The sequence below is a fragment of the Hyla sarda genome, chromosome 3 (assembly GCF_029499605.1).
Source record: "Hyla sarda isolate aHylSar1 chromosome 3, aHylSar1.hap1, whole genome shotgun sequence".
NCBI classification, from domain to species: Eukaryota; Metazoa; Chordata; class Amphibia; order Anura; family Hylidae; genus Hyla; species Hyla sarda.
In genome coordinates this window covers 155,873,445-155,895,880 of record NC_079191.1, presented here as the reverse complement: position 1 = coordinate 155,895,880, position 22,436 = coordinate 155,873,445, and the positions used below count along the sequence as shown (strand labels likewise).

The 22,436-nt window shown below is 42.8% G+C and overlaps 1 protein-coding gene across 1 annotated transcript in view; it reads left to right on the top strand.

Annotated features, from left to right (window-relative positions):
- Positions 1-22,436, top strand: part of MCCC1 (methylcrotonyl-CoA carboxylase subunit 1) — a gene marked incomplete in the record, with an annotated part of 49,647 nt that overhangs the window by 3,143 nt on the left and 24,068 nt on the right. The window contains 6 exon segments of the mRNA XM_056565296.1: positions 239-360; positions 1,511-1,622; positions 6,600-6,681; positions 9,074-9,201; positions 17,064-17,247; positions 20,609-20,718. Of these exon segments, the coding sequence (XP_056421271.1) occupies positions 239-360; positions 1,511-1,622; positions 6,600-6,681; positions 9,074-9,201; positions 17,064-17,247; positions 20,609-20,718 (738 nt within the window).

Genomic DNA, 22,436 nt, shown 5'->3' with positions numbered 1-22,436 from the left:
ATTCAGTAAATAAAGGCACAGGTTTATACATGACACGAATAAAACTTTATGTTGTTTCCCAAACTGACTTATTATATCCTGTTTAATCTACAGTAAAGCCTTATATTTAAGCTGACAATAAACTTTAATTAATTGGTAATATTGTATTTTTTAGCTGTGCAGGAAAATAAGATCCACTGCTTAATCCTTTATTATTCTATTGACAAAACTAAAGTGATACTGTATTGTTACAATCTAGGGTATGAGAATCGCGCGGTCTGAGGCAGAGTTTTTGGATCAGTTGGAGTCAGCTCGAAGAGAAGCAAGAAAGTCCTTCAATGATGATGTTATGTTGATTGAAAAATTTGTGGACAATCCAAGGTAATGACATTACTTAAAGGCCATCTGTGGCCGAAAACAACTGATCCCCTATCCACAGGATAGGGGATAAGTGTTTGATCGCGGGGGGTCCAACCGCTCTGCTTCGGCTCTCCCGTGCAGGAGGTGTGCCGGCCGACACACCTCCTCCATGTAGCTCTATGGGAGAGGCGGGGAGGCAGTGTTCGTGCGTCCCCGCCTCTCCCATAGAACTTTATGGGGAGGAGGGGGCGTAGCGTTGACCTCTCTAGGTCGACGCTACGTGCATTAGCGCTCTCACTAATCCTGTGGATAGGGGATAAGTGTTATAACGCTGCAGATGTCCTTTAAAGGAAGAAGTTGCCAAAGCCTAATCCCACACTTGTGCAGTAACATGTTAGGACCGCCGTGATGGCAGAGGTACTGCGCAAGAGTATGTTATGTCACAGCTGAGGGCTGACACAGTCTTCTTTATCAGCCTTAGCTATAGCAGGAAATTGGCAGGCATAGCTGTGCACCGAAAGTTAGAGTTATGCCCTTAGTGCACCTAAAACATAATTTGCTTATTAAATAAAAGGCATTTTACTGGACTACTGAGCGGCAGATCAAGTTAATAAGGGTAGTGTTCGTTACACAATAAATTGCCCTATTTAGCTATCCTACTTTATTGGAGTCAAACCTGGTGGTAGACTACCTACAAATGAAATAATTCTCCCCCTTGTTATTGTTACAGCTCACCACAATAGATTTACATACCGTACTTATGACTTCTGATTCCATGAGTGTAGATTGGGAGGGAAACAATGTCCCCATCTTGCAAAGGTTGTTAGGAATGTTAAGTGTTTCTATCAAACTTTGGAAAGGGTTAAATGAGGCAATCTGGTAGGACCTGTCTCAAAGACATGAGAGTCACTTGGGACATTTAGCGACATTTAATAAATGCTATAAACATTGCACCATAAAATCTGATGGATAGTGTAAATATACTGCACTTTATAGATGTTTTTTAGAAGCACGTGTACTAAAGCAAAGTATGAACGAACACCAACTGTATGAGCAAAAACTAAAGTTTATTTTTTAGACTATGAATACATTGTGTTATTGTGGATATAATTTCCCTAATTGTACCTAAAAACCTTTTTAATCTGAAACTGTTTTATCTTTTTTGTACCAGACATGTAGAGGTTCAAGTGTTTGGTGACCAACATGGAAATGCAGTCTATTTATTTGAGCGAGACTGTAGTGTACAAAGAAGACACCAAAAAATCATTGAGGAGGCGCCTGGGGTAAGCCTGCCGTTCTAATACTGTCAGAGATGACAAGTTCTATAAACAAACATAATTTCTTAACGGGAATCTGTCACCTGTATTTGCTGCTAATAGCTGCAGACACTGTTGGATGGCTGTTAGGGTATACAAGAAAACTACCTTTCCTGGAACTGATGGTTGTTGCCAAATTCCTTTTTATTTGTCAGCCTGGTGTCAAGGAGGCACATCTGAACTGCTCAACTAGTATGGGTTGGCTGACTTCCTTGCTCGCCCTCACCTTCCAGACTCATTTTGACTGACAAAGGGCTCTACACATCAGTCAAGCAGACCTGGAGCTGAGGGCGAGCAAGTAGGGGTGTGTCAGGTTGTGGAACTTGAGCAGCTCAGTGTTGCCTCCTTGAGATTTTGCTGAGAAATAAAAAAAAAGGTAATTTTATAAGCTTTGCAAGCACCCTTAGCTCCGGAAAGATACAATCTGCTTTTATCCCCTAATGGCTATCCAGTCGTTTCTGCAGCTCTTAGGCTGCTTTCACACTATGAGCAATCATCCGTTATTATACATCCGTTTTCTGTGTGAAAACGGATGTATAATAACAGATGAAATAACAGGTGCTAACTGATGAATAAATATTTATCCGTTAAGACCCGTCATATCATCCCTCATGTATGGCCTCTGCCTACAGACTCCCACAACCAGGACTACTACTATTCCCATCATGGAACAGACTTGTTTCCATGATGGGAGTAGTAATTCCCTGGCTGCGAGAGTCTGCAGACAGCTGGGGAGGCTACATTAGTGTTTGTACTACTACCCCCATCATGGAACAGAGTCTGTTCCATGATGGGGATTGTAGTACAGGGGCTGAGGGATTGATCGCATCGGGTCTCACTTCTGAGACCTGATGCGATCCAAAGTTATTAAGCAGGGGAGCGGGCGGCAAGCTCTGCAACCCTGCGATGTATCAGTGTGTTTTAACTTTCATTTTTGAATCCCCCGCGGGGAGACCTGAATGGTCAGTACCGAGGAGCCATTCAGGGCTCTCAACGGGGATATAAAAATGAACATTGGGAGTAGCAGGGGGCCATATCTATATTAAAAGTGCTTTGGGGGGAAAGATATATAGTGCTGCAGGGGGGGGGGGGGGGCAAACATAGCGCATTTATAATATGCCCCCTGCAGCGCATTAATAAATATATACCCCCCATATGTATATGTATATAGAAGCACTGTGGGGGGCAGATAACGCTATATGTCTGCACCCCCCAGTGCTGCTATATACATATACCCCTGCAACACCATGAATGAAGAGTACTTCTATTAGCAGCACATAGTGCCAGCAAACGTGCCAGCGTTAATGCGACGGCGGGTGGTGTATGTATATGTGTATATATATATATATATATATATATATATATATATATATGTGTGTATATAGATATGGCCCCCCGCTACTCCCAATGTTCATTTTTAAATCTCCCTCTGAGAGCCCTGATTGGCTCCTCAGTACTGACCATTCAGGGCTCACGCGGGGGATTCAAAAATGAAAGTTAAAACACACTGATACATCGCAGGGTTGCGGACCATGCCGCCCGCTCCCCTGCTTAATAATTTCGGATTGCATCGGGTCTCAGAAGTGAAACCCGGTGTGATCAATCCCTCAGCCCCTGTACTAGAACCCCCCATCATGGAACAGACTCCATGATGGGGGTAGTACAAACACTAATGTAGCCTCCCCAGCTGTCTGCAGACTACCGCATCCAGGGAATTACTACTACCATCATGGAAACAAGTCTGTTCCATAATGGGAGTAGTAGTATTCCTTCAGCACTGCAGGAGTCTGCTGATGTCACCTCTTCTGAGCATGCTCAGAAGTAATAACGGATATTGTAAACCAGGTGCAAACGGATGACATAAAGGCTCATCCGTCAGCCATAGACTTCAATGTTAAAAATAACGGCCGTTAATTTACCCGTTTCTTGTGACGGAAGAAAAATTGGTTCTTGTCCCGTTATTTCTCCCGTCACTAACTAACTAACGGCTGTTATTCATGACGGGCTATAACTGTTCATAATGGGTAGTAAAAAAAAATCCCATAGACTTGAATGGAATTGTTTAGCGTCCGTTTACAAGGGTTTTCTGACGGATGTTTGTAACAGATTAATTTTTATAGTGTGAAAGCAGCCTTAGCAGCAAACAGCAATTGGATCTTTTGGCTTCAGAGGAACCCGGTTCTCGGTGCTGAATGACCAGACAGGTATGTAGATTCAAGGTAAGTTTATTGACCAGAATGCAACGCGTTTCGCTGCGCATGCGCAGCTTCTTTAGGCATGACAACAGGGGATACACAGCTAGTTTAAATATTTTAATATTTATTATAAGACTCTTATGTTGTAAACCTTGCATTGGGGGGTGACAGGCTCCAGTTTTATGGGACCTTTGGTTACTATTCACAATGCAGGTAGGAACACAGTCAGGTGTATGTAATTGTGCATTTCTTATGTGCAGTAATGATATGTAAAGGGTTAAATCTTACCTATTTAAACTAGCTGTGTATCCCCTGTTGTCATGCCTGAAGAATCTGCGCATGCGCAGTGAAACGCGTTGCATTCTGGTCAATAAACTTACCTTGAATCTACATACCTGTTTGGTTGTCCATCGCGGAGAACCGGGTTCCTCTGAAGCCAAAAGATCCTATTGCTATACTCAACCCGGAGGGCAGCAGACGATCTACCGTACACGCCTCTTTGCATTGTTGTGTATGTACCTACACAACCATCCAGGGTGAGCAATACATTTACATTCTAAACTCACCCCATGGGTACAAACAATACTATTCTATGGAGCGCTTTCCCCTTTCCTTTTAGCAGCAAACAGAACTGACATATTCCCTTTAATTTAAAGTGAATATATGACCTATATATTTAACAATTAGAGCCAGATACTAAAGCATGTTCTATTTTACTACACTCTCCCCCCCCCACCTTCCCCCTCCTCTTTGCCCACCATTACAATCCGCCGCTGAGCAGCCACACAGGGGGCCTGCGAGTCGCCGAGTCCACTCGGACATCGCGGAGCAGCTGCGATGTCTGAGTACACTGCACATGCGAGGTACAAAATGGGTCGGGTCACCGGCAGATCCATAGCGTGAAATACGCTGCGGATCCGTTAGGTTTGACCCTACCCTAAAAGTGATCTCTACAGAACAGAAATGTCAGCCTTTTATTAGGCATTGTGGCCAAAATGAAAAAGGCCTGATTTCAGGATTATTTTATTACCGTATATAGATCACCAAAAATTCTTAAAAAATGTTTAACATGAAAAAAAAAAATTGAAAAATATTTTCTGGTGACACATTTTTTCTACTGGGCAAAACAGCAAAGCATAAGTCATTTGGGCAATTTATAATAGCACTTGCGTTGTTTTTACAAAGTACAAAAGTTAAAACACCAAAAAAGGGGGAGGAGATATGCTCATAGATGTATAGGGTCCTGTGGTAAATACTCTAAATATGAAACCAAAAGAAAAAGAAACCACTTGAGAACGGACCATGTATAAACTAAAATGAGTTTTATTGAGAATAATATCAAGACATATAATGATTACACACACAGCGTGGACAAACAAAAAGTGGGAACCAGGGAGCAGGGGGAGATAAAAAGAAAGTAACAATAATATATATAGTGTCCAAGTGTGCTGAACAATTTAAAATGCCAGCAACGTGCCATAAGTAAATAGGACCAATATCTTAAAAACGCACACAAAACGGATCACAGAGAAAACCAGATATAATAGTGGCATAAAACAGTGAGACTCCCTCCGCTCCCCAGTTACCACGCGTTGGAGGTCTGGTGGGTAACTGGGGAGCGGAGGGAGTCTCACTGTTTTATGCCACTATTATATCTGGTTTTCTCTGTGATCCGTTTTGTGTGCGTTTTTAAGATATTGGTCCTATTTACTTATGGCACGTTGCTGGCATTTTAAATTGTTCAGCACACTTGGACACTATATATATTATTGTTACTTTCTTTTTATCTCCCCCTGCTCCCTGGTTCCCACTTTTTGTTTGTCCACGCTGTGTGTGTAATCATTATATGTCTTGATATTATTCTCAATAAAACTCATTTTAGTTTATACATGGTCCGTTCTCAAGTGGTTTCTTTTTCTTTTGGTTTCATATTTAAAGTACAAAAGTTGCTAATTATGATGCATGCCATAGTTGTGCTATAATTTGTGACTTTTCTCACCTTTTTACCAATGTCACTAGTGGCAAGAGAAGGGAGGGAGCGGCTTGAATTGAGGGGCCTTAGCCAATCATGGTACCGCACAGTTTTAGGCCAGAAAATGGTGCAAGAAAACCTAGAGAGATTATCCCACAGCAGCCAATCACAGCTTAGCTTTCACATCCTAACAAGCTCTGGTAAAGTGAAAGCTGAGCTGTGATTGGTCAGTTTCTGTCCTCAGGCAGTTTAGTAAATCTGGGCATAGTTTGCACTTCCACTAGCTTAAAGACAGTGGAAGATGTGCCAAAGTTATTTAGAGGTTTACATCTCCTCTTAATAAATTTGATGCATCATAATACAAACTTCTTCAGTTCTAATCCGCCATATTGTTATTTTCCATCAGGGAAAATGGATACATGATAAATCGTGCCATGACAGTAATAAAAACTTGATCTCAGAATACTCTCTGGCTTTGAGCATTGCCAAATATTGGAGGTTTTTGTTCTTAAAACAGTTCTTGTGTGTAGGCACAGAGGGGGAGATTTATCAAAACCTGTGCAGAGGTAAAGTTGACCAGTTGCCCATAGCAACCAATCAGATCGCTTCTTTCATTTTGCACAGGCCCTTTTTAAAATGAAAGAAGCGATCTGATTGGTTGCTATGGGCAACTGGGCAACTTTTCCTCTGCACAGGTTTTGATAAATCTCCCCCAGAGAGATTGTATAATCCCTGCCATTGACCAAAATTAATTTGTATAAATATACATCTTTCTAGCCTGGAATTAGCCCTGAGGTGAGGAGAAAACTTGGGGAAGCCGCTGTGAAAGCTGCAAAAGCAGTTAACTATGTGGGCGCAGGTATGTTTTATGTTATAATGCTGCCAACAGATGTGTATCTCTAGGTATATGTCATAAAGGGTATCTATAGGTATATGTCATAAATGGTATCTATGGGGGGTATTTATCAAAGGAATTATGTGTTTTTTTTCACGTAACTTTGGCGCAAGTGTCTTTTTGCGCCAAAGTTTGGTGCATCTTCTCCACTGTCATTTTTACAACTTTCTCAAAATCACACGGTCCTGAGTGTGATTTTAACTTTAGTCAGTAATTCATCATTTGTGCCAATTGATTTTTGGCGCAAATCCCGTTTTTTTTGGCGCAAATCCCCTCCAAGAAATTTTGCACATGGAAAACACACTAAGCATTGTCAGAAAATGTAAAGGCGTCAAAATACATAAACATTTTTTTTTTTTTTGTGAAAGCAGCGACGCCTCCAGGGCTGCTCAATACTATCCTGCGACATAGTTGTCTCTGAGGAACCTTCACCCTCCGTTGAGCCAGCATTGGACATGGCCACACAGGTTCAGGAAAGGTAAACACTAAAGCAGTGGTCTCCAACCTGCAGACCTCCGGATATTGCAAAACTACAACTCCCAGCTGTCCAGACAGCCAACGGCTGTCCGGGCATGCTGGGAATTGTAGTTTTGCAACATCTGGCGGTCCGCAGGTTGAAGACCACTGCACTAAAGTAACAAAAAAATTAAAACTACCCAAGTTGAAAATAAAATCCATTTCACATGGTGGCTATAAACCCCACAAAAGAAAATAACTCACGTCGCTTGCTGATATACTGCAGGAGGGACTCCGAAATGGCTGCTCTACAGGGTAAAATACGCCGTCCTCTGTGGTGGTAAGTTCTGTGTAAAAGACGCTGTGAACAGCTGATTTCAACATTTGAGCCAAAATTACTAACAACTTGCACCAAATGATAAATTTGGTGCATGTCCACGAAAACCAAAGTAAAAAAAAAAAAGGGTAAAAAGAAACAGTCAACAGGCAAAATTGATAAATACCCCCCTATAGGAATATGTCATAAATGGTATCTATAGGTATATGTCATAAATGGTGTCTATAGGTATATGTCATAAATGGTGTCTATAGGTATATGTCATAAATGGTGTCTATAGGTATATGTCATAAATGGTGTCTATAGGTATATGTCATAAATGGTGTCTATAGGTATATGTCATAAATGGTGTCTATATAGGTATATGTCATAAACGGTGTCTATAGGTATGTCATAAATGGTGTCTATAGGTATATGTCATAAATGGTATCTATAGGTATATGTCATAAATGGTGTCTATAGGTATAAGTCATAAATGGTGTCTATAGGTATAAGTCATAAATGGTGTCTATAGGTATATGTCATAAATGGTGTCTATAGGTATAAGTCATAAATGGTGTCTATAGGTATATGTCATAAATGGTGTCTATAGGTATATGTCATAAATGGTATCTATAGGTATATGTCATAAATGGTGTCTATAGGTATAAGTCATAAATGGTGTCTATAGGTATATGTCATAAATGGTATCTATAGTTTTCAACATTGATGGTATCTCCCCAAGAATCAGAGTTTGTTCTGCCCTAGGCACTGAGCCTTAATTAGCTATCTTTAGATCAGGCATATTTGTTTCACGTATTTGTCGTGGTTCCTGCACCAAAATAATTGAACAAATATCTTTACAGAACACAATTTGCACTTCAGAGCAAAATCAGTGTAAAGGTCCCCCCCCCCCCCCCTCCCCCCCACCCCACCAATCTCTGGAGGTGATCAGTGCCTGAGAAGTAGTGATGAAATCCCACTGCTAGACAACTCATTCATATGCATTTCACTGTTAGTGTGGCGGGAACCAAACCTAGATTTCAAGTTACGGGGAATGCTTGAGTTGGGCCTAGGCAGATAAAGAGTAAAGATACCCTTTCCGGTCCTTGCTTGGAATGTTGGGAAATAGGTCAAGGGCAATTCTTATTTTGGCAAGGGTTTGCAATTGACCATGGAACACTACATTGATTTTAATAAAGTGAAACTTTTCCAATAGACCACCTCATTGAGAAGACTTTTCCAGTCCAGATTTTGTGCAAAGGACTTTCAGTCCACCATACATTATACATAGGGGACATTTTCTTTGAGAAGACTACTTTTCAATGCAATTGTGTGTGGTCTTCTCGAAAAGATTTCCCTACGTTCGTATGATACAAAGAATGTTTGTGAGCTTTATAAACAGAAAACTAACATAAAAAATGATACCTTGATCAGTTTGTTTAATCCCTTCTTTTATGAGTAGCTTGAACATTATATGGAAGGCAATAACTTTAGGAATAGTGTTAATGGCATCTAGAGTTGAAAAAGATCCTTGACAGACAGTTTTTTTTTATTACATTTGCCTTCAAATTATGTTTTTAGGAACAGTGGAATTTATTATGGATTCAGAACACAATTTTTACTTCATGGAAATGAACACACGGCTGCAAGTGGAGCACCCTGTCACGGAGATGATCACTGGTACTGACCTTGTAGAGTGGCAACTGCAGGTGAGGCTCTTGTTTTCTTATGGAGAAAATACAGTATCATTGCTGTTTATGCATTGTACTGGCTTACAGTATTGTTCCTTTTGTTTACAACTGCCCCAAGATTAACCCCTTAAGTACATGTGCCATACATTTACGGCACGAGGTTCCAAGATCACCACGTCTCCGGACGCGGTGGTCGGGCCAGGATGGCTGTTATCGAACAGTAGCAACCCCGCCATATTGCCCAGAGGGGTCCTGAGAACCCCCTGGTTATCGATCACGGTGATTAGCTGGTGAATTCTGACCGGTGAATCATAGCATTTCTGGGCCAATCAGGTCTCTGGTGACCTGATGGCCCGGAAAATAAGGGTGATTGGTGCTGTACGAGACAGCACCAATCACCCTGAAGGATAGGAGTGAGGTGGCAGGGGTGGCACCCCTCTTATCCCTGCGATTGGTTGGTCAGGAGCGACAGACCGACCAATCACAGATCGGGGGCAGTTAAAGATAAGTTCCCCCGCTCTGCTCACCCAGGGTAGTCCAGGCAGAGCAGGGGAACACAGGCAGCGGCGTCACTTTTTTTTGGGGGGGGAGTTGCGTTCGGTCACACAGCTCAGAAAAGTCGCTTATGGCACCCACAAAAGTCCTCACTGAAATGGGCTTTGCGTTTTTTTATTTCAGTGAGGACATTGTCAATTTAATGGTGGCTCAAACAAACTTGTCCTCCCAACAGTTTGTGGCCCAGCACCTCATATTTTTTTATTTTTATGGCTAGCCCCAATAGATGGACCCCCATCAATGCAACGGTCCATCAGCTTCCTGGCTGCCCTTGCGCCGGGTGCAGAAATATACACCACCTATAGAGGAGGGGTATATTTCTGCAACTTTACGCATCGCAAGTCAGGCCTAAAGTTGTATGTGAGCAGGATGCGCCGCTGGCACGCCCTCTCCGTGCAAGACCCTCACAATCTATGCAACGGTCAGCCAGATCACTAATATAGGCCTCAAATGCGCATGGAGCTCTTTCAAGGCGGAGCCGTGTCGTATTTCAAGGCAAGAGGTTATGTCCACATATGGGGTATTTCTGTAGTTGGGAGAAAATGGGTTTCTTATTTTGGGGGGCTTTTCTCCTTTTAACACTTGTGAAAATTAAAAAATTGGGAGACTTTTTTTTTTTTTTTTACACTAACCTGCTGGTGTTGTCCCATATTTTTCATTTTCACAAGTGGTAAAAGGAGAAAAGCCCCCAAAATAAGAAACGCAATTTCTCTCTAATACAGAAATACCCCATATGTGGACATAAATTGCTCTGTGGGTGCACAACTTGGCACAGGAGTGAGAGAGCACCATGTACATTTGAGGCCTAAATAGGTGATTTGCACAGGAGTGGTTGATCGTTGCAGAGGTTCCCACACCCACATGTGACCCCATTTTGGAAACTACACCCCTAAAGTAATATAACAACAACAGCATATACACCCCACAGGTGCCTAACAGAATTTTGGAACATTGGGTTGTGAATATGAAAAATTAAATTTTTCATTTTCACAGACCACTGCACCAAAAATCTGTCAGCACTGCACCACTTGTTACAATCCTTGAGGGGTTTAGTTTCCAAAATGCGTTCACATGAGGGGGGTTTCCACTGTCCGGGAACCATGGGGGATTTGTAAATGCGACATGGCCTCCAACTTCTTTTCCAGCCCAAATCCTCTCTCTAAAAGCCAATTGGCGCTTCTTAACTTGAGCCCTGCCATGTTCCCATACAGCACTTTACGCCCACATATGGGGTAATTTTATACTTGGAAGAAATTGGGCAACACATTGTGAAAATTTAAAATTTGGGGTTACACCAGAATTTTAGTCTAAAAATTAGAATTTTTAATTTTCACGGCCCACTTTTATAAAATTGTGTCAAGCACCTGTGGGTGTATATGCTCAATGTACTCCTTATTACATTCCTTGAGGGGATGTGGTTTCCAAAATGGTGTCACATGTGTTTTTTTTTTTTGCTGTTCTACGACAATGCCCTAAAACCGCCTTCAGCCAAATACCCTCTCCAAAAGCCAAATGGCGCTTCTTCCGTTCTGAGCTTTGCCGTGCGCCCGCACAGCACTATGGGGAAGATTTATCAAAACTTGTCCAGAGGAAAAGTTGCTGAGTTGCACAACCAATAGTAACCAATCAGATCACTTCTTTCATTTTTTAGATACCTTTTCAAAAATGAAAGAAGCAATCTGATCAATCAGGTTGCTATGGGCAACTGAGCAACTTTTCCTCTGGACAGGTTTTGATAAATCTCTCCTGTATATCCACTTATGGGGTACTTTTATGCTCGGGAGAAAACAGGTAACACATTTTGGGTGGCTTTTTCTCCTTTAACCCCTTGTGAAAATGAAAAATTGAGGTTACACCAGCATTTTACTACATTCCTTGAGAGGTGAAGTTACCAAAATGGAGTCAAGTTCTCTCTCCAAAAGCCCAATGGCGCACCTTCCCTCCTGAGCCATGTTGTTCGCTTGCAGAGCACTTTATGTCCACATATGGGATATTTCCATACTCGGGAGAAATAGGGTTAAAATCTTGAGGGGATTTTTCGGGCAAGAACGTGTCCCGACGGATCCCATTGACAGATCCCATTGCATATATAATGCAGTAATATTTCTCCTAAGGGGCATCACACTGAAAGTTGCGGTTTGCGAGTGTAGCTTAGCTCCATTGTCTATTAGAGTCTAATGCTACTTTCACACTGCTGTTATAACACAGCAGTGTGACGTCCTTTAGGAGAATAGCAGAGAAATATTACTGCAATAGCCGTATTTTTCTTCCGCTATTCGCCGCCAAAAATAATGGCGCCCGACGGACCCCATTATAGTCAATGGGATCTGTCGGGACACGTTGTTGCCCGACAAACAAAAAAAAAAAAAACTGCCATTAGCAACTGAGCACAAGGGCAGTGTGAAAAGGGCCTATCTATGATGTGATGATGAAGAGCTGCAGTGTAAAGCAGTTGGGGGAAGCAGAACAATAATTTAAGCTTCTGATGGGACAGCAAGTGGATTTCAGACTACAACAGTGTTTCCCAACAAGGTGCCTCCAGCTGTTGCAAAGCTACAACTCCCAGCATGCCTGGACAGGAAAAGACTGTCCAGGCATGCTGAGAATTGTAGTTTCGCCTCTGCTGGAGACACAGTTTGGGAAACACTATGATGGAGATTTATCATTGTTGTGAGTTTAGAAGTCATTTTTTTTTTTTTTTTGCTTTGGCTGTGCGTGACAGATTTATCATACTATACCAGGGGGTTGATAAATTTGGTGTACATAAGCAACAAACAATAAATCACTTCAGAATGGCACTTTGTAACCCCACCTCCTCTTGTCTACTCTAAAGTCACAGTGGAGAAAAAAAAAGTGCAAGATGTATATAGAAAAATGTATAGTGGAGGACAGCACACCTAATATAAAGTCCTGGTGCAAGCAGCAAAAGACCTTGGTCACTGGTCTCAAAGGTAGAAGCAAAAAAAAAAAAATGGTTGCAGCAATCAAGGCAATGAAAAAAAATTGTGGTAGCTTTAATCCATCAGAAAATACAGATGCAACATTTCTGCTGCCAATGCAGCCTTTTTCAAGCATACAGAGTGACTGAACAAAGTGGTATATATGTGGTATTCAATTAACAAGCAATACAAATCAGTGTAAAATATAATCAATATGAAATACAAAACTACAAATAATCAAACAGTGCTAATATAATAACGTGCAATACATAAGGACAACCACCATGTTGTCATTTGATACAGTGATTGAAATTTCTGTGCATGTTAAAAACAAATAGTAATAACCATAAAAACGCTTGTTTAAACATGTAATAACATTAATATCACCTTTCTTTCCACATTTTTTTTTTCACCAGCCAAAGGCTCTCTGGGAATGATGGGGGTTGTAGATTCGCAACACCTGGAGGCTCGCTGTTTGGGAAGACACTGCTTTATGGGTGTCCTCCCCAGGAGGGAGATCCCAAATTGTAATAATCCATTTTTTATGTTTTTCGTTTCTTCTCTTTTGATATGTGTGAATGCGGAGGACTACTACGGATTTGGGACTACGTCAATGACCAGTGTTTTTTTTTAAATAAAATAATTAAAGAGAGCTTGAGGGGGAGTGTTTTTGGAATTAAAATGTTTTAAAACATGTGTTGTGTTTTATTTATTTATTTTACAGGCTTAGTAGTGGAAGCTTTCTTATAGATGGAATCCATTACTAAGCCGGGGCTTAGCGTTAGCCCCAAAACCAGCTAGCGATAACCCCCCAATTATTACCCCAGTACCCAGGGGTGACGGGAAGAGCCGGTACCAACAGGCCCAAAGCAGCTTCCACTACTAAGCCTGTTAAAAAAAAAACAACATGTTTTAAAAATGTTTAATTCCAAAAACACTCCACGACAAGCCCTAGTTAACCATTTAAAAGATTTTAAAAAACGCTTGTCATCGACGTAGTCCACCGAATCCAAAGAAGTCCTCCGCATACACATATCTGAAATGAGAAGAAAACAAAAACACAAAACAAAGGTTAGTATATTTTGGGCGCTCTTCCCTGGCGAGAACGCCTATAAAAACTGTGGTTCCAAACAGGGAGCCTCCAGATGTTGCTAAACTTCAGCCCCTATTATTCCCAGACAGCCTTTGGCTTTCTGGAAATGATGGGAGTTGTAGTTTAGCATCAGCTGGAGGCTCGCTGTTCTCACACTACAACCTCCATCATTTCCAGATATCATTTGTCTGTCTAGAAATAATGGGAGTTGTAGTTCAGCAACAGCTGGTGGTTGTCTATCTGTGCTGGTACTACTACTCCCATTATGGGAATAGTAGTAACAGCAGCGCTTGTAGTAGTAGTAGTAGTACCAGCACAGAGGGACATCCCCCAGCTGTTGCTAAACTACAACTCCCATCATTTCCAGACAGGCAAATTATATCTGTAAAAGATGGGAGTTGTCCCTGTGAACTGGTACTACAACTCCCATCATGGAAGTTGTAGTACAAGCAGTGCAACAGACTCCCGCAGCCAAGGGATGTGCAGGAGGCATTCTTGGCCATCCCTCAGCGCTGTGGTGTTACTACAACCACCATGGACCACCTTTGGTGTGGGGGGGGGGGGGGGAAATAGATGACATGCGGATGTGGAAGATGATGATGGGTGGGGGGAAGTTGATAACCGATCCCCGCCGGCATGTACGCCGGTGGGGGGTTAGGATCGGCATATGTATAGGGATCGGCTCCTAATAACCCGATCCCCCACTGGTATTTTCTTTATGGAAGTATAATGCAAACTGTAGTCTGCCAAATGCTGTCCAGGCATGCTGGGATTAGTAGTTTTGCCACTGTTGGAGACACATAGATTGCAGACCACTGTACTTGCTATATCATCATAAAGAATGCCTGCGGGGATCGGGTTTCTCCAAGCTGGCTTGGGGGGGGCGGCTATCAGGGATGGCCTAATGAATATTCATAAGGGGCGGATCATCAAACTGGAGCAGGAGGGGGACGGGAGGGAGAAAACCCTCCTGGTTCATTGTGGAAGTAGTGACGTTCCGAGTCTAATATGGCTGCCTAATGCAGCTCTATGTGCTCGAAAGTCACACTAGCTGGGAGAACTACTGAGCTTCCTGTACACAGCTCAGGAAGGAATTACAGATGAACGGTGAAGAAAATGCAAGTATATGGGAAAGTTATATAACTCTTGTTTCTGCTGTATGGGAAAAGCAATTGTTGTGCGCTGCATATCTCCTTTAAGGAGTACCTGTCACCAAATTAACTTTTCTAAACTAACTCAGTTCCCTTACTACTCCAACACCCATCCCGCCGTTTAAAAAGCTCTGTATCTTACCATTCTGCTTTTTCGCATACAATCTCCCATCAGAAGAAAGTAGGCATTTCCAAGCAGGCATGAGGTGACTGAAGCCTGCTGGGGGACCACTTCCGCCCTCACATCGTTGCAGTGCTGTGATGAATAGAAGACCTCAGGCTCTGTGCAGCTTTGAGTGAGGCTTTGTGTAGCTTTCAGTCTATACAGCTTTGTCTGTGCAGCTTTCAGTGAGGCTCTGTGCATAGATAAGCACTTCCGGAGTTTGGTCTCCTGCTAGGCCGGGAAGAGACCAAACTCACTGTTTTAATTGCAGCAGGGCCCTAGTGGCCGATATTTCTATTTTACATTTCAAAAATATTTATGTGGATAATTTTAAAAGCAAGTGGGGAAAGTGTTTGCTAATTACACAAGGAACACTATATTAAAAGTTTCTTTTGGTGACAGGTACTCTTTATGATCAAAACAGGCTGTGTCCTTAATGACGCAGGACATATAACATAAATTTAGCTGCACTACTGTGGTAGATGTAAACAGTAACATATGACTAACCCTCAAAAGGATGATAAAATTGAGACATTAGCCAGTATATCCTTATATGAAGGACATACCTGAGCCTGCACACCAACGCCAAGGTTTCTCAAGTGGCACGGGATCTAACACTAAACCTATCTGTGCCCTATGGGCAATAACAGGGGCAAGTGGGCAATTACAGCGGCATTAGGTCCCACTCACAGCCTGCTCCCAGTTCACTCGAGTGTGACTAAGCACACATACAGTGGGAGGAGGGAGGCAATCTATGAGCCCGCTTATGGTCCATTGCTAAGGGCAATCCCCAGCATAAAATGCATACAATGGGGGATGCCTGCAGTAGACAAAGTGCCACAATGGTATCCTACAACCGAAGGAAAGTGTGGATGTGTAACATATAGAATAATATATATATTTACGTCCTGTGCAATATCCCACGATATAAAGCGGGATCACGCGGTGACCCTTCGTCATATCGGGTCCCTCCCGGCAGCTATCAACGGCCAGGACCTGCAGCTAATACCGGACATCACCGATCGCGGTGTATTAACCCTTCAGATGCGGCGATCAAAGTTAATCGTCGCACCTAAAGTGAAAGTAAAACCTTCGCGGCAGCTCAGTCGGGCTGATCGGGACCACCTCGGTGAAACTGCGGTGTCCTGGTCAGCTGTACCTGCCTCCTCGTTGTCAGATCGTCGATTCACTGATCCCTGCCTCCAGGCAGGAGCAGTGGAAGTGGAGCGCCGATAACACTGATCAATGCAATGCTATGGCATAGTATTGATCACTGTCTGCAATATATGTACTGCATTTTTATAGTCCCCTGGGGGCTATAACATTGCAAAAATAATAAGAGTTAATAAATGGGATTTAACCCCTTCCCTAATAAAAGTTTGAATCACCCCCCTTTTCCCGTAAAAAAAAGTTTTTCTACTTTAAAAAAATTATAAACCTTAAAAGAATGTTTTTTTTCAATTGCCATTTTCTGACCCTTATAACTTTTCGTATACAAGGCTGTTTAGGGGCTTTTTTGCACCATGATTTGTAGTTTTTATCGGTACCATTTTGGTATTTATCAGACTTTTTGATCGCTTTTATTCCATTTTTTTCTGGGATGTGATGTGATCAAAAAAAACACAATTCTGGTGTTGGGAATTTTTTTACATTTATGCCATTCACTTTTTGGTATTACACACGGAAATACCAAATATGTTTATGTCTCTTTGTTTTCTTTGTTTGCTTTTTTATTTGAAAAATGGAAGGGGTTAATTTATACATGTTTTTTTTTGTTTGTTTTTTTTACACTTTATTAATTCCCATAGGAGACTTGTAGGAGCCATTATTAGATGGCTCATATAGATCAATGCAGTACCCATGGACCATGTGTCTTTCTAATATTAAAATCAGATTTAATATTGTGTGGTACACCTACAATATATTCACACCTCTAAAATTAGTCTACATACATTTTAATATTAATACTGCATTTGCAGGTGGCTGCTGGAGAAAGAATCCCTCTGACTCAGGAGGAAATCACTCTGAATGGCCATGCGTTTGAAGCTAGAATATATGCTGAAGATCCTAATAATAACTTTATGCCAGGGGCCGGCCCACTTCTCCATCTCTCTACTCCACCAGCAGACATTTCTACACGTATTGAGACTGGAGTTAGACAAGGTGATTTTTTTTTCTTGAATAGTTTATTATTTATTTTACTACATTATAGAAAAGTATTAAAAGGGTTTAATGTTTATGGCCATTGTGAGGATAAGCATCAGTGTGTGGACTGCTTGATCAGCAGAACTACTGTATCCTACACAGCACCATCCATTTTTGTTTTAAATTGCAGTTCTATTCACTCAATACTCAGGCCATCAATGCTAAATACAGTAAAACATCGACAAAACTTCTTTTAACTTTATTTTGCTTTTCTCAAATACGAAGGCAACACAAATGGGATATTTTGACCCCAGATTTGACCCTAGAACCACTCAACTAAGAAAATAAATCAAGAAATGAATGTAGATAATTGCTGACCTAATAAGAACCCTCTCCCATAGCTTAAATGTGTAGTAAATACAGAGGAATCACAAGATGAAGACTTAGCGCATCTTATTAGGGATCGACCGATATCGATTTTTTTAGGGCCGATACCGATAATCTGTGACATTTCAGGCCAATAGCCGATAACTTATACCGATATTCCGGTATAAGTTATCGGCTATTTAACCCCCCGGCCCCACAGATCAATGATTTAAAGCGGGCGCTTTAAATCCATGAACTGCAGCGGCTTTTGCGGGGCCAGAGACCGCCGCCGCCCGCTTCTCTCCCCCTGCCTGTCCTGGAGTCCTCCGTAGTCCAACCACCACTGCTGCCCCATTGCCTCCCCCATCCCCGGTTTTATAATTACCTGTTCCCGGGGTCCCCACTACTTCTGGCTCTGGCAGCGTCCTGAGCTGTCACTGTGCGCACTGACGGGTATGTCGCGTTGAGGAGGACGCCGCAGGAGCCAGAAGTAGCGCGGACCCCGAGAACAGGTTATTATACAACCGGGGATGGGGAGGCATTGGGGCAGCGGCGGCGGTGGTTTCTGGCCGGGGAGGGGGGGGCGGGTCATTATCGGCATATCGGCAAGGTAATGGCCAAACCGATAATCGGTCGATCCCTACTTCTTATGCATTTTGATGTACTAGGACCTGCAAAGAAAAAAAAAAAGCATTCCTATTAAATGTTCCTATTATTTTGTGCTTGACTATAAACGATAAGCAAATGTTTATAAATGCAGGGAGTAGTTTGCTGTCACATATTTTATGCCTATGCTTAGACCTATGTATTCTCTACAAGGAGGCTCCACTGGAAGGGCCTTACTGCTGTAAAAGAAACATACATATTAGTACATCATAGCAAAGGGGGTATAGCGGGAACACTAGAGCAGACTACATTTGTGCAAGGTCCAGCAACGAAAGTAAGAAACCCTGCATCCAGGGCTCTGTACATAATGGAAGTATTTCCACATGATCAGTAGAGAATACAGCAGCGTTATTAGAAGAGGAGCCGACCATACACTTACAGCTGACAAGAGCAGTAGTCATGAGCATAGAGAAGGTTTCTAAATTGTCTGTCACCTCTATGCTTTCTATATGGCTTACAACAGAGGAATAATATATGTTTACAGGCCTTACAGGCTCTGTCCAGTCAAGTAATACAGGCTCCATCCAGTCTATATAGCTGACGACAAGGAGCAATAGCTACAAGCACCACAAGCTCTATGTAGTTCATATGAATGACAACAAAGCAATAGCTTGTATTCACAAGCATTACAGGCTCTATGCAGACTATATGCTAACAACATTATTCACAAATGCCTGATGTGTTATCTGTACTGCTGAAGTGATGTCGCAGTGTTGCACTGAACGTAAGCTTCCATGACTGAGAATGCAGTGCACCATGATTCTATTGCTGGATCCACCAACTGCAAGATATACACAGAGTATAACGTGAGGTACGTGTCAGGGATTATAGTAATACTGTATAATGCACGTGCTACGTAGTATAATAATACGGAGTATAGCATAATGCACGTGTTGGATATTATAGTAAAACAGCGGCTGTTGTAAATAATTCTGGTCAGAATGACCTGGCAATCTGCTGGGCAATAACAGAGAACTCAAGGTTAGCACACATAGGAAACATGTTACATGTGCCGTAGAAGCCTTCAGAGAACAGCTTTCTCTAAGGTTGAAACAAAACTGCTGCCTGGGCCTTGCAAAGCATGCAATATACTTGATAATGCAATCTTATTGATATACCGCCAATGTTTGTAAAGCCACAGAATCCCCCCAAAGCATGCAACATACCTGATGTCAGCATACTGTTTGATGTATCTGTGATTTTGAGTATTCACCAGGACCCCGCACTGAATATACTGTAGAAGCGGGCATGAGGCACATTCTGTATTTTCCAGAACTTCGCACTGGATATACTGTAGAAGCATGCATGAGACACATTCTGTATTTTCCAGAACTTCGCACTGGATATACTGTAGAAGCAGGCATGAAGCAGTCCCAGTACTAAAGGAGAAATACGGCGCAAAACTTTTAACTCAACCTGTGCCCGGGCTGCAAAAAATAAAAAATAAATAAAAACTTTAACTCACCTTCCTCTGTTCCCCCGTTGCGCCGATATCTGCATCCCGTTCCTCTGGCACTGCTCAGCTCCCTGCTTCTTAGGCATGGAACGTCACACTGCAGTCAGCGTATCGCCGGCCACAGCGATGTCCCACCTCGCACTGTCATGTAAGGAACTCAGGCCTCACCTTCTCCCTGCTTACCGGGCCCCTTACATGACAGTGCGCTCAGCCTATCACCGGCCGAGGTGGGACATCGCTGCGGCCGGCAATATGCTGACCGCAGTGTGACGATGTTCCAAACCTAAGAAGCACGGAGCCGAGCAGCGCCGGAGGAACTGGATGCGGATATCGGCGCAACGGGGGAACTTAGGAAGGTGAGTTAAAGTTTGTTTTTTGCAACCAAGACACAGGAGGAGTTATAAGTTTTGCGCGGCATTTCTCCTTTAAGAGAGCACTCTGCACTGTCAAGCAGCATACAGGCGTCATCTACTGACTATACTTATGGTCAAGACCCTGCATTGGCATACGGCATAAGATGATACTTGCAAAGGTATTACTAGGACCCAGCACTGTTAAGGCTTAATACTTAAAATGTACACTGAAACCAGGTCAAGACCAGGGACAAGCACTATTAAACGTGGCAGCGTAGACCCCGCAAGACCTAATAGAAGAGCTGTAAGTCCATAAAAAATCCAAAAGAACAAACAAAAAGAGCAAAGTGGACAAGAGCAGGTCAGTAACACTCTCCGGCTGGTGGAATGAGGACAAATTTAAACACATGCATATAAAAAACAAAACTAGACAGCAGTCAGTAGTAAAAATATTGCCCATTGTACAGTTTATACACTGTGTCTTTTATCCATTCCTAAACCTCAATGTTCTGGTGTTTTCTGTGTTCATACATGAAAGGCGATGAAGTTTCTGTACACTACGATCCGATGATTGCCAAGTTAGTCGTGTGGGCAAAAGATCGTCAGGCAGCACTGGCAAAATTAAAGTTTTGCTTGCAACAATACAATGTAAGTAAATGTTTTACAGCATACTATAATGCATTCAACTTGTCAATGTTTGTTTAATGGAACTAACTCCATTCCAGGTGTGTTTCATGTGCTTTAGTAATGGACTATTTCTAGTCCCTTTCCAATAAAGGCCATTTGCAAGAGGAGCTTTTGAAGTGGTGACTGTTGCACCTTTACACTAGTCAGAACCGCAGAGCACCATTGTCTTCTTTCTCAGATGCAGTTTTAAAGGGGTACTCCACTGGCCAGCATTCGGAAGTTAATGTTCTGAACGCTGTTTTCGCACTGGGGGGGGGGGGTCTACCACGCCCCTCATGATGTCATGGCCACACCCCTCAATGCAAGTCTATGGGAGGGGGCGTGACGGTTACAGTGCTTCAATTAATCCTTCCCTAAACATCATCTTTTAGTTCCAGTTACGAACTCTCAGAAACTGATTGGGATTTAATGCCCGGCCAGAATTCTCTCCAGAAGGGAAGAGGACCCATCTGCAGACGGTGCTCTTTCGGGGTGTTGTCCTTCGTCAGGACAGAGCAGGGTGTTCTGGCTTGGCTGGTGAGAGATTTGTCACCTAGGCAAAAGGGACAAGTATCCTCCTTGAGCCAGAACACCCTGCTCTGTACTGACTAGGGACAACCCCCCTACGAAACAGCACTGTTTGCAGATGGGTCCTCTTCCCTTCTGGGGAGAATTTTGGCTTGGCATTAAATCCCAATCTGTTTCTAAGACTCTGTAACTGGAGCTAAGAGAATGTTTAGGGAATGCTACCTGTGAATGTGGTGTGATGAGCTGCTTTGCATATTCCTTTTACCAGAATGCCCAGTGGAGTGCTAATGGCCTTTGAATCTCCAGACACCAGGATTGGTGCCTCTCCTCAAGGAGGATACTTATCCCTTTTTCCTAAGGATTTAAATCTTTCTTTATTGTGCTTTGCTGTTGGTGTTGCCCCACACCAGTCCGGGACGCAGTAGGGGTTGAGGGTGAGATGGACACCACTCACTGTGTCACATTTTTACCGATTTATATGTTGAAGCTTATTGTAAGCCATTTGTTGGGTATTCTTTGTAAGATTGGCACCTCCACATACAACACACACTAATGGATAGAGTTTTACATATCCAGTTGAAAATAATGTTTTGAATTTAATTCAGAAATTGAGTCATATACCGTATTTTTCGCCCTATAGGATGCACCGGCGTATAAGACGCACCCAATTTATAGGTGCAAAATCTAAAAAAATTAAGATTTTGAACCCAATAGTGGTCTTCAACCTGCGGACCTCCAGATGTTGCAAAACTACAACTCCCAGCATGCCCGGACAGCCGTTGGCTGTCCGGGCATGCTGGGAGTTGTAGTTTTGCAATATCTGGAGGTCCGCAGATTGAAGACCACTGCATAAGAGGTAATATTCATGTGTCCCCGCCGCTCCGGACCCGTCACCGCTGCCCTGGATGTCGCTCCATCGCTGTCGCCGTGTCCCCGTCGCTCTGGAACGTCTCTGCTGCCGGCCGGGTATCCTCACTCTCCGTCGCCATCATCACGTTGTTACGCACGCCGACACACGTACGCGACGACGTGATGACGAGGAAGGAGAGCGCCGGCCATACAGGGGATCCCTGAACGGAGAAGACACCGAGGAGGCAGGTAAGGTCCCTCCCAGTGTCCTGGAAGCACTAAACCGGCTATTCAGTCGGGCTGTTCGGGACCCCCGCGGTGAA